Below are 13,886 nucleotides of genomic sequence, written 5' to 3'. Positions count from 1 at the left end.
GATGTCTGCAAGGTCCCCGGAGAGTTTGTATTCTGGTTTGTAGCGCAGATGAGAAAACAGATGAGGCCAAAATACAGCTGAACTTGCGATTGCTACCACTGCCAGTTCTGCTGGGAGGTTAACGCAGGAATGCTAGCACACGCTGCACCTGGGCAGACACTGAGTCCCAGAGGCATATACATCTCTGCATACATCAAACACGGAACGATCCTCCCTAAAAGTTCAAGAATCATCTTGAAAATGTATGGGGAAGTTTTGCTACAGAACTCCCGATCTAATTAGAAAAAAATCTGTTTCACCTTAGGGAAAGAGGTAGATTTCATCAGACAAATGGCTTGCTAAATACAGGGAGAGTTAAAACACTAGTATTTTAAAAATGGTAGTCCTGAAGCAATACAGATAATTATGCATAAGAAAATATGTGTTGAAAATGTGGGAGTTAATGAAACAGAACTCTTCATATATAGCCTCACAAACACTTGCAAATTATTATTATTTTTTTTTTATAATTAGTTTTTAGATTACCTGGGAATGAAAACAGCAAGGACAACACTCGACAGTGACAGAGATGCTGAAAAGACTTCACTCTGTTTAGGACTGCAGAAAACCTGAAGCTGTATAAATGCACCATCTTCAGCCAGAGCAGCAAGCCCGTATCAGACAAGAAGCCCATGTCCTACTGGGTGAAAGGGACCAGGGATGGTGCCTTGCAGGTCCACCGACATCCTTTACCCAGCTGAAGAGTTAAGCTACTAATCTGAGCTAAAGAAAACTCTGCAGCAGATGTCAAACCAATTTAAAGATGGCCCAGCTCTACAGTTCGGATCCAAGCCTACACCTCACTCACTGCTCTTCTGGTACTCAGTATAAGCCTGGCTCCAAGTCTGCTCTTCCTTTCAGTTAGAGACTCAGCTATATGAAGTGGCATAAATTCATTGACTTCTCCAAAACCGGCAACAGCCAAGACTTTGGGCTGTATCTTCTTTCTGGGAGATGGAAATTTTTTCCAGTTTCTAGGATTGTCAGTTCCTACTGTAAGTTTCTGCACTAGTGTTTGGGTCATTGCTTTGTGCATGGTCTATTTATAAATGCTTTGTAAAGGGTTATTAAACAAACAATTGATGGTTCAATAAATCATCCATCCATTGCTACTGAGGCTGAAGGATCTAAAGGTTGTTTACACCCATGACTTAAAATGTTCTCCATCACCTTCTACTGTTCTGCTAACAAAGATTTTCTATCACTCACTATTCCTGTCTATAAGGTCTCATATAACATAGTTATCAGTTATTCACTCTCTATAAACTACATCTTCCTGTAACCTGCAGAGTGTGAATATGCTTATTTACATATGGATGTCACTAGTTCAAGGTTTCTGTAAGGAACAGAAAAGGCTGGAAATCCTGCGGTGCAGAGGAGGCAGACTTATCCAGTCACCTTTGCCTAGGCAAGAATTCAGTTTAGTGAATTCACTGTAACCGGTACGTTAAGTTTGTTATTAGGGGGCACATGATTTGTTATTATGGAGGAGAAAATCTTTTTCATCATATGTTTTTGACTGAGAGTGTCTGATAGTAGACATCACAGTGGCTCCATCAAAAGCGTTAACTTGTGTATTGTATTATTGACTGCACCGTTATAGTAACCTGGCACTGCTGAAACAGTATCAACAACGCTGAGATGACACACACTGCATCTCAAATATTCCTTTTTCAGAACAACCGCTCTTCATATTTTCCTAGGCACAACAAACAAAATAATTGTTCTTGTTCACAAAGGATAAAATAATTTTCCTTCAGATCTTCTTTTACCCAGGGGAAATCTCTTTTCCCACCCAACTAAAGAGGTAATCTATTTTCTTTATCCTTCCACCCCAGTCCAGAAGCTGTGTCAACATGGTTAACTGGATACCTGATAAAGCTGACAGAATGTGCATCTCCGACGGCGCAGTTAGGAATATGGTGTCAGTGGAAGTGACCCGTACCGTTTCACTGACATTACAGCATCCCTGGGAACGGCTATTACGATGCCGATAGATGTGGCTAATGCTGATACAAAGCAATCCATGAAACAACCTTTCACAACCACTCCAGGAGAGAACTAAAGCGTAGATGCACAAAGTGTTTGAAATTTTTGCAGGGCTATCATGCAAGGTGCAACACGTTTTTTTAGCAATTTGTGGGACTGTATCTGCTGGGCTATTATGCTGTGCAATATAGGGGCTAGGATTTATATCCAAACATAATGGCCAATTACACTCTAAGTATTCTGCAGGTAGAGCATTTGATGAACTAGGATAGCGTGAGGCGCCACTTTTGAGTGTAATTAATCTTAATTAATTTCCTCATATTTAATATTAGCCTATCTGCACATTTAAAAACCTATCTGACACACCCCCATCATACTGCCTGAACATCTCCTAGTGATTTAAAATGAAAAATGACTATACCAATTATTGCATGTTTAGCTGCAGTAATGATTCTTAAATTAGTAATTTCCCAAGACGTGCTAATGTAGCGATTGGCTTCTCGTGGTTTTGGGGGGTTCAGTCCACACGTAAATATGCATGGATTTAATAAGCAGCGTGAAGTTACACCACTTTAAACAAATGACTCCGACTTTGTGTCTGAAAAGGACATCAGTTCAATGCTGCTTTGCATTGGTTTGGCTGATTTAGCAAGGGCAGGTTACACTAAAGGAAAGCAGAAACAAAGCCAGCATCTCCATACGCACACACAAGTGCCCCGGCAGAGTAAGATTGAGACTCGTGCTCTTAGTTAAGCCTGAGCACCTCTGTGCAGCCAACTGCTCAGGTCTTTGCTGACACAGGAGCCAGTCCAAACTGTGAACTGGGCTCTGATTTTGAACAAACACCCCGGTCTTCTCAAAGCTGCATGTCCCTTCTTGAACCCAGCAATTCTGGTACAGTTTTGCTTTGAGCTTGTGAGCCTAGATAAAACTCAAGATGTTTTATACTTACGTGGTAGGAAGCTCTTTCTTCTCTGTCCATCGGGCGAGTCACATACATCCTGCCAGACACAGGGTCAATGCTGAAGACTTCCATCGGTGGCTGGTCGGCTCCCACTCCGGTGATGCTGTATCTGATATGGATCTCTTTGTCCTTATCGGAACGAATCTGGATGAAATAACAAAGACAGCAATCGATAAGTTTTGGACAAAAGCCATACGGATGTTTAAACAACTTTAAAGATCTGAGCCTGAAAGCTGCATAAATGTAATACTGCTGTCAATTTTGACAAGGGAGCTGTACGCCAAAGGTTTGGGGAAAAGCCAGGAAAAGTGTATTCCACATTTTTTTCAGCTATTTTTCTCCTCTTTTATTCATGACGATTCTCTAGGAATCATTGAAATTCTGACTTTTTGCCTTAGATGTGGTAGAACCTATATGCACAAAAAAATGCTGCTTACATGTTATTGAAACCCTAGGCTCCTTAAAGTGCCCAAATTGTTCAGCCATACCTGGAGTCTCCCAGCCATTAATCACTTCTGAAAATGCTGTCTGCAAGCTCCCACATCAAGTTCTCAGTCCCTGTGACTGTGCACACAAATACTCCCCTGAAATTCGAAGAACAGGGGCGTTTGCTCTCTCTTTGTCCAAGCCTGCTGGCTGGACAAGGCAAGGCTGGGAATGCCCGGTGGGATGTTACCATTTCATTTGACTATTTGTCGAGGCAAAGCGTGTTTGGCATATTGCTTTTGAAACCCCTTCCCTCCCATACCTTGAGAACACCACCACAAACCAAATACAGCATGTTGAATTACACGAACCTCGGATACAGAGCCGAGAAAATAAAAAAGGGAGGTTAATATGTTGTCCTAGCAACCCTGACTATCTCTTTAAACCCAAATTTAATTTTCTGATCAAATGCTGAAAGAAGTTCTTGCAATAGCATGACTATTCCTGAAAGAAAGTGCAAGGTACAAATAAATTACCACCCCCCCGCACCATCAGAAACTGTCTTGGCAGCGTAAAAGCGACGTGCATAAATTTTTCCCTAACAGGTCTATGAATACAACAAAGTAGTGGGAAGATAATAGAAATCTCGTAGCTGGGTGCATGTTAGCGTCTCTGCTACGGCAGCAGCAGGCTTGGAGGAGCCTGAGTGGGCCCAGTGGGATGCAGGGGGCCCCCACGTCCCCCCAGACAGCCCCAGTCTGGGGAGCGAAGGTCATTTCCCAAGGGAAAAGGAGGCTTCGCTGGTCAGGCAAAGGAACTGGGACAGGGCTGCGGGCTGCTCTCGCACTCCTCCCGCATGTGACCTACCGCTATTTCTTCCTCTCCTGACACGGGAGGCTGAGAAGATGCTGAACGTGTCGGTGCCGGATAATATAAGATCCCCTGGCTCTGAGAATCTCCTTTGATGCCTTTGTCCAGATCATTACCAAGTTTGTACACTGTTTTCTTTGTACTGCCTCCACCAAATAGTCTGCTCCTGTTAACGGCTAATAATGTCAGTTATTACTAGACACTGCCAGGATTGATTCGTGCTGCACCTACACTTCTGGAGCTGAAGGTCAGGGAATAGAGACAGTTTCATCTGTCTTTTCTCTACAGGATTCACTGCTTGTTTAGGCTATTAGTACCAAGGAAAACTGACTGGACTTACACTGGTATAATCACTTAAAAGAGGTACTGGGGACATTGTGAAAGTGCCCTCATGCTGCACAAAATGGTTTATACAGGTTTTTGTGTGCCCAGTGGGTATTTGTAATAGGGACCCAAGTAGACAGGTATGAATCCAATTTTCATTAGCAAATCCGTGGGTGAAAAAGAGCATATAAAAATCAAGCTTTGCTTGCACAACTGTGGTTTTAGTGATGGCAACCGACTCAACAGTTCAATAACTGAAGTCCACTGTCCCCATTTTTAGAAAGTCAGCTTTCACCCTGCCAGGCAGAAAGGGCTGAAAATCGAATTTATGTGAATGTCTGTGCAAATTTATAGCTCAGGTCAGGGAGTTCAAGCTCTAACCCACTACCTACATGCTTGGAGCTAGGCTCAAGGTTAAGTGAAAACATAGGAAGCCACCACTGGACCTCCAACTTTGAGTCAGTGTGGGGTTCCCAGCTTAGAAATGAAAGACAAAGGGGAAAAAAGTGGTAACTTGGGACACACAGTTGTATGTCTGTCTCCATCAATGTGTGCGTGCACAGCTCCAAAGGACCTGTAACGTGCCAGGATAAAACCAGCCCTTCACCCTTGCCAAAGTTTTCCCTTAACAAAGGTGGAAGGAAAAAAACCAAACCCAAGGTATCTGCACTTTTGCTGCTTTTTTGCTCACTAAAGGATGGGAGCCGGGAGGGTGGCCCCAGCCCCAGCCCCAGCCCGGCTCAACTATGGCCGTGACTTGAGCACAAGCACCAAACAGCAAACCAGCCTCCCTCCAAGGAACTAAAATGGAAGCAATTTTAACCTGAATCACGGAAGGGGAGAGTCTGTTAGTTCTTCGTGGACATTTTTCTGCTCTATTTCCTGTTGCATATAGTCCCCAGATCCCATTGTGATAGAAGCATTAGAAATGCATAGAGAGAGACAGAAACATGGAAAAGGAGGCTGGATTTAAATATTTAGTGCTAAAGGCACTATATTTTATTTTCAGGAAACACAGATAAACAGAAGCTCTCTAAGAAAGCTATGTACAGTTTAATAAAGTGTATGCTATAGGATGTCCTTGCAGCACTTTTATTAGCATTAATAGGGTCTAAGCTGTCTGTATGTAAATCATTGCAGATCTAGGAGATGAAATACATCGTAAGACCCATATGACTTACCCAATTACGCTAAGAAAAATCCGTGAGATAATTATACTGCATTGAGCAAAACAAAGATGGGGGAAATATGTTGCAAATATTCAGCAATGACTCATTATTTGTTGTTAATTGCCATCGTACTACAATGGTTTGCCTGTTACCTGTACTTAATTCCATTTCCAGTAAGAATACAAGGATGTGAAGTGTTCAGAAAAATCACCTAAGAAGTAGCACTTCTCACAGAAAGTTGCAAAGACCACTGACAATGAAGCATAGTACATATTACTACCAGGCAGATATTCATCACACATGCTTTTTATATTGGAACATGTAATTTTAGGATTCTTAATGAGATTTTAAAAAAAAAGACTTTTTTTACAGTAATCCTGTAACATTTTGACCAAAGGTTTCATTTGCATAATTCCCAGGGTGCAATTTAGTAAATCTTGTTGAGAAGTTAAGAACATTATCTGAATACAATGTAAGGTTTACTTCTTTTGTTGAAACCGTTCCTGGAGCAGTTTACCATAATAATAATAATAATAATAACAATAATAATCATAATGAAAAAACCTCTATTCCCCAGGAGCTCACTAGATCAGAAGAAAAAAATTACTGGTTGGAGGAATTTAGTGGCTCAGGAGAGAGCTGCTTTTTCACTCATTTACGCCTGGGAAGTGAGAAGATGGTAACATATCCATATCATAATCTTCTGGCTGGAGAACATACACATTAATTTTTTTTTCATTTATCTTTCCTTTTATAATGCAGTCAAGAGTTATGCAGGGTTCTGGGTTACAGAACAGATGGCACAAGGGTAGTTTTCCTTAGCTGCATTTATACATTTTTTACTCAGAGAACCCTTGGAGCTTTGAGCTTCTCCAGCGCCAGGCATGGTACAACACTGCGTATAATGATGTGAGCAAGATGAATGATGATGGCTGATGACTGTCATAAGAGGAATTTGCTTGTAAAGCAGCTTTTACTCTCTAAAAAAACCCTCGGGGATGGAGCTTAGATTGGATTGTTACATTGGTGAAGGAAAATGCCCCAGACTGAAAGGCAATTTACGGTGGAAGATGTTATCCCCTGATCCTATCCTATCTCATGAATACAGGTGAAATTTTCCACGGAGGAACCCTGGGATGCTGAGTATCCTCACCTACACTGACAGATACAAATGGACCATCTGGGAACTCTGGGACCAGCCACCAAATCCACAGAGGGAACATGCAGTGGAGCCAGGCACCGAACTTGCATTGCCAGACCTCCACTTGGCTGTGACAAGCAAGGACACAGCAGCCTCAGAGTCCAACAGCAAAGCAGGGGACTGTGGGGGGTCTGAGGTTGAAGCATTGCTGCACCATCCCAAACAGAGCACAAGGGCTGCAGTCAACATTTGCAACTCAGAATCAGAACACCAAGAGCTTGACTCAGCTCTCATTTCTTTAGAGTAATCCCAGGAACAGAAGAAATCGGTGTGATTTCACAGATGGGTATTTTCCACTGCAAGTTCTGATACAATAACTAAACTGCATGAAAATTAACATTGCAACTCTTGAGATAATACAGGACTAAGCCCTTCAGAGCTGGCTTTCTCCTTGGAGCAATCTCACATTTAGATGGGCTTGAAAAGTAGCCTGTGGTTGTGACACAGGACTGCATCCCACTTTTACATAAAACCTTAGGGTTCACGCGTCTCCATCAGGGGTAACTGGGTAGCTATACTGTTCCTGCAAGTTTTAGTGATCAGCAAAATTTCAACTGATGAGCTCCTTCGAGGTAGCAAATTTTATCTCTCTGTTTTGCTCCTGTTGATCCATACCCTTCTTGTGTTCTTAGCACTTCCATTTCTTGCTGCAGGGTTTGGAATTTACAAGCCCCCTCATCCTAGCAGATGACAAGAAGAACCACAGATCCCCGTAACTCTCCTGTACCAGGCAACGCAGCCTATGGAAAGCTGTATGGTCAGCAGATTGGAGGACACCTGTGAGTCCCATTAAACAGTTTTTGGAGCACGACATTGCCAGAAAAAAGTGACCCAATGGAGATTTGTTAGATACCAGTAAAGGAAATGCCTGGAAGCCTAGGAAACCAGGTGTGTAGGGAAAGGCTGAACAAACAAGGACAACTGAGCCTACAGAAGAGAAGATGGGACTGTAACAACAGTATTCCTGTACGTAACAAACTATATTTTGAGGATTTCACCGAGCCGTACATGGTCTGGGTTCTGCCCATCACCGAGTGATGGTACATGTAAGTGCCTGGGAATGTATCTAGAGAGCAAAGCAGGCCATTTATACTCTGTTGCATTTTCTATCCACAGAGCAAACTAGAAAATAAATTTCCTTTGAGGTTCTCTAACTCGCTCTATAACGTATGGAGTTAAGAATGCCCTTGAAAAAATACTTAGTTTCCCAAATCTCCCATAGAATACTATGCAAGATTTGCACTAACATGACCTGGGGAGACTTAGACTTGATTTTTTTGTTTTATAAAACCCATTATAATTATTAATGAACACATAAAATAATGTAAATGATAAGCAGTAAGTGTCTTTTATTATTAAGCTCTTAGCTATTTTGCCCATTAAGAAAACCAAATTAAAATAATTGAAGACTATAATCTGTCATGCATTCAAAATGCTCCATAGAAATTCAGACAGGCAAACATATTCAAAGTCTTTAAATGAGCACACTTAAGAGTCAGTCTAAGCATTCCAGGATTGGCTCATTAATTTTAGTGGAAATATTTTAATTCAGCTACTCTTACTGCTTATTGAAATCCTTGCTAAGGACTTACTTATTTATTTTTAACTGAATCTGCAATATGTTTAAGACTCATTTGTATAAAAGTTCTTAACTCTTATTTCACAGTTGTTTTAGAAGCCAGTAAAGAGACACATCTCTAGCCCTGTATTTCCAAACAAATTACTGCGTGCTGCTTAAAGAATCACATATGGTTTCAATAAATAGATGCAAAAGTCAAAAGGACAGAGAAAAATTAAGGCAGATTTGGAGACCCAACCAGGTTAAGGTGATATTTATTAACTTCTGTCCCCTTTTATCACACTTGCCGATGATCCCAAGCTACTTCCCAGAAAGAAAAAATGAAAACAGAAGATTCTCTAAAACACTTCAGCTGTCTTCAGAAAAAAACATCTATTCTGCGCCTTGCAAAGAGGATGCTTTGACATGGCAAGGGCAGCTATCATGTTTGAATAAAAGGAATATTTCCACTAACTAAAACACTGGGTTTAATAGCAGCCTGCAAGTCTTTATCCACTACTGGACAAAACGACTATCAGTTGAGCTAAGTTTCCCATAGCGGCAGTCTCTGCAAACAAGGTTAAGTAGGAAAAGATCTCTATTGGCAAAGAAAGAAAGGATGGAAAGGCACATTTGTAATTGTGGATTTCTTTCTTCCCTCAAGTGGGACTGATTTCATCTCATACATAACTTCCTAGAAACTTTGTATCTGGTCTAAGATAGCCAGATAAACAGCAGACAAGTAAGCCTTTGCAGATTGAAATCCATCCTCCTGTCCTGAACGCTTAAGCACACATCACATTTCCTGGAAGAAGTGGTTTTCTCTTTCCATGTATTGTAGAGAGAGAACCAAGGACTCCACTTAGACTAGATGCCTAATTTTTACATGGTTGAGATTCACTGCGGTGAATGCCATTCTTCCTGCAGTTACAAACAGCATTTAGCTACTATGATTACTGCTATGCAAGAGCTTAAGTTTCTTCCTCTTCTTCAAAATACAAATCCAAAGCGAACTGTAAAAACGTTCCCTTTGTCCCAATGGCTGGGTGTCTCTCATGTCAGGTTAAATCTTCCTCTACTCCAGTTGAAATCCGTGCAACGTGATTTATAATGTATTTATTTTGATGATAAAACAGAGTAAAACTAGTATGTCAGAGAGATTAAAGCAGTCATTTAAGCTATTGATGTAACTGATGATGCAGCCTGCATTAGGGAAAGAAATGTTTGAACCCAAAAGAGAACCACGTCTCACGCATGCCTGGCTCGTGCTCTGCAGCCTGCAGCGGAACCCGTTCCCCGGCCAGCTTGCCTGCTTCTTACCAGGAGGAGTTTGCTTCCTCTGCACTGACCCTGCGAGCACTTGGCTGAGGCGCTTCACCAAATGTTCAGCTGCTGAAAGCTTCCAGCGTTTCACAGGTCCTTTGGCTTTCACGTGGCTCCCTCTGTCCAAGGGCTGTTCTCCAGCGCAGCAACTCCCTTCAGGCCAATTACGTCCACGTGGATACATTTCTCCAGAGCTTTCCCTATGCCCGTCGGTAGCTTTGATAGTCTTCACTCCCTCTCTCCCTTCCAGGTTTTTTTGAATTGTTTACCAGGGTTTTTCTCCTCTACCTGGACGAAAATGTAACATCGAGCAGATGGAGAACAGAAGAATATAAATCAGGCTCAATAAGGAGACTGTAATGCAGTGGGAGAGAAGAAATTCTCCCTGCGATTCTGGCCAATAACTGTGTGTGACCCCATGCATAAATACGGGATGAAAATGAACTTGTCAGACTCATGGTCCAATTCAAAACTACCATTATTCTGCTTGGGATAAAAGCAAAATAACAATCCCTTAGCCTAGGAAACTGAATTTCGTACATGATCAGACGAGACGCTACAAGCACAGAATACCTGGTGCGCAGCAGTGCATCAGGGTCAGGGTCTGCTGCATTTTAACTTCGCTTTCCTACCTGCTGAAACAGCAAAGAATTTATGTCTTAGCGTGAGTTGTCTGGACACAAGACTGAGGTCTGCAGGATTCCTGGGGCCAGTCTGCTCTCTACCTAACTCTCCAGTTGGGCCAAAGTTTCTGAGTGGTGACTTGGGACCGACAGCAGCTAAGATGATGCTAGCCCTGCCAGGTCTCTGTCTTTACCAGTGGAAACTCAGTAAATTGCAATTTGTTGCGTGGTCTTCATGATTAAATAATTAAGCAATTTTCATTACTCGCCATTATAAAGGTCAAGAAGCTAATGTGCCTGTATCAGGAACTGGCCAATGCTAATGGATCTTCCACATCAAATGGTAATTGATACGGCAGAGTAATTTCTAAAGCAGCATGTGCCTTTCTTCAGGCCTTTTGCAGCCGCTTCAGTTTTTAAGTACTCTGCTGTGGAAATGCTTCAGACTGTAGCAAGGTAAGCGAGAGGAAGGAGAGCGGCTCTGATGGGAAGGGAAGATTATTACAGATCAGCAGAATACCACCACGTGACCAACGTCTTATCACTGCCAGAACGTTGATAGCAGAAGCAACAAAACTTGTTCTTAGTACTCTCTCTCTTATCTCTCTTACAAGAGAGCAGATTCTTCCGTGTAGTGACTGAAGGCATCCCAGTGGAGTTGCATGTACTGCTATCGGGTGAATTTTGGCCCTGAAGAACTGAGGCTGGTTCACACTGTGCAAGATGCAAGTGGCTGATATTAAGTAACTGGGATGTGAACCAGATGCACAAGCCCTCCTCTGCTGTACAGGATGCTCCATGACAAAAGGTCAAGGAAATACCTCTGAGAGTTCAAAACACACTGTTCTTACTACTGTGATAGAGGAGTCGTGACAGGCAAGAGAAGATCATCCTTCATAATCTATTTATGAAGGGCTACACACTGTTATCCTTACATAGGATACCATCCTGCAGTGCCTTCTTGCAGCTGACCCTACTGCTGTCTGCTACAGCTATGCCTAAATGAAGACTAAGTCAAGAAAAATAAATCATAGTAGTGGCACTTTGTCCTCACTTCTTTTTGAAGGGTGTCTGCCCCAAAGCCTTATGCTGCCGTGCCTGCCACAGAGCCACCCTGGCAAAGAGAATCCAGCACCCTTCTGGGTAAAACTGAGCAGGAAACCCGAGGCTCAGCACAGAAGATAACCAAGGGCAGCAAATACTGACCTATGCAGGAGTAACCTGATCAGTGTAACTAACGATCGAAGTCCTCAGCTAGTATAAATCAGTGTAGACTCACTGGCTTCAAACAGAGGCATGCTAATTTATTTCAGCTGAAAATCTGGTCCGTGGCATCTAAAAATTAAGCTGCACGGCAGAAGAACAAGGGAAGAACGGTCTTTGTACAACAACACGCAGCAATTTAACACAAGCAGCATTCCTCTCCATAGGACAGCGAGCTCGGATACAGGGAAAAAGTATTCAGTGGGGAACAAACACACTTGTGTCCTCATGAAGGGCATTTTTCCCAAATTCAAGGGATATAACTGGTCTTAGTATGACCTTTGCTTTTGTAATGAGCTCTGGCTTTCCCAATCATATATAGGCATGCATTGAATTCACATTTTGCACGACACCTGCAGATATTACTGATCATGGAGAAGTGGTGCTGTGGCATGATTGCGAATGCTAGTCTCAGCATAAAATTAAGCTTTTGGACCTGTCTGCAAATAGCTAACAATAGGAAACAACAATAAACCCCTCTAGTGCGTATATTTTGGAGAACAAAATCTGCTGAGGCTCATGTTTGAGACACTACTTTGGGATGCTTGCAGAGCAGGATTTAAAGCTCTGCAGTTCTCAAAGTCTCTCTAATAACTTCAATTATAGGAAAAGCAAACCCATTCGTTTGTTCTGTAGGGTAGATTACATGGCACGGTGCGTACAGAAGTTATTTCAATGGTCAGTAAAGGGAACCACTGACTGTGAATAGGCAGAATATGAAGTTCTCTCTAGGCACTACGGGAGCAATGCTAACGGACATCAGTGCAGGTTTAGACTCAATGATCCTTATGGTCCCTTCCGACTCAAGATACTCTATGATTCTATGATTTATTGTCCACTGAACAAAGCCAGCGCCAGATGACTTTGGTCCTACGACTCATCCTCATATGTTATGCAAACAAAATATTGGATCATCTATAACTTTTCCCTGATGGCCAAATTCTGCCCACGGATGGACACATATGCTTCCTTCTGCAACAGGTAACAGTAGCAAAGCAGGACATCCGAGCGCTGCATTTTTGCTTCAAGCAACTGCCGAGCAAGACACCGGTGAGAAGTCTGCAGTCAGGAAGACCTGGCAAGCTAACAGCAAACAGGCAGGAGTCAGGCACGTGCACCCCAGCCCACACCGCACGATCCAGCACCATGCCGACACGTACACATTCGCTGTGCATGTGTACAGCTACATACGCTGTGCACCAGCTACCCCTGCAAAAAATGCTAAAGACCAGCTACAGGCACACCCTGCCACGTGCGTGCCAGCTGCATTCGCCATCACCTACAAGCGTCGAGCCTCTCGCAATCCCTTCTCCCAGCCAGCTCTCCTCTGCCCTGGCCATCTCACCCTCCTGCAGCTCAGAGGCTTTGCTAAGGGTCCCCCCAGCAGCTGCAGCTCCTGTGCTCGGGCCCCTCTTTTCAAAGGTACCTTTCCCTCTGGGGTGGGTGCCCTCAGACTCAAACACCCATCATTTCTGCAGATCTGCTTCATGCATGAGGGATGGGAGACTGCCTTTTAGGAAATTTCAAACCTAGCTGATCTCTACTCATTTAGAATGAATTCACAGGGCTGAATTTTTGGCAAGTTTTTCTCTTTCATTAACTGTACTTCTGTGCGGGTTAGATCCGAGACCCCTGCTTACTTTGACTTGAATTCACGTTAGACTTAATTCATGTAACTTATTGATGTGCTCCTGCCCACATGCTTTTAACACAAGAGGCAGACAGGCCTGTTTTAGGACATGGCGCCATATATTTAAAAAAAAAAATGCAATCACTCTGACATGTTTTAGCACCTTTCTACATCTCAATTCCATTTATGTCACATTCTGTTTTTGAATTTAACCCCCCAAAGCCAGCAGCAGTCCTCAAAAGTCACAAGCACGGACAAAACCCCAAGCCTCCCACCCCCCAAAAACCCCAATAACAACGACCGCGTTCACATAGGTAGTTCTGTTTGCAGAAGGCGCAAAGCACAGACGCCTGAACAAGTGGCTGAGTACCCTCACTCCTGAACGGGTACCTGCAGACGTACTCATGCAAGCACACCCAAATACCGCACAGGCAGTCAGAAGGGCTGTGCTCGCATGCGCCGCCACGCACGGCTCCGGCGCACCACAGGTGAAATGCCCTGCAAGGT

At 43.0% G+C, this 13,886-nt stretch overlaps 1 protein-coding gene across 1 annotated transcript in view; it reads right to left on the bottom strand.

Annotated features, from left to right (window-relative positions):
• The window catches only part of CDH4 (cadherin 4), a 468,873-nt gene that overhangs the window by 101,912 nt on the left and 353,075 nt on the right, over nucleotides 1-13,886 (bottom strand). The window contains exon 5 of the mRNA XM_075516899.1: nucleotides 2,981-3,136. Coding sequence (XP_075373014.1) covers nucleotides 2,981-3,136 — 156 coding nt within the window. The remainder of the gene's footprint in view (nucleotides 1-2,980; nucleotides 3,137-13,886) is intronic.

Source organism: Mycteria americana, chromosome 14 (assembly GCF_035582795.1).
Source record: "Mycteria americana isolate JAX WOST 10 ecotype Jacksonville Zoo and Gardens chromosome 14, USCA_MyAme_1.0, whole genome shotgun sequence".
Classification (NCBI taxonomy): Eukaryota; Metazoa; Chordata; class Aves; order Ciconiiformes; family Ciconiidae; genus Mycteria; species Mycteria americana.
This window is presented reverse-complemented; position numbering and strand designations above follow the sequence as displayed.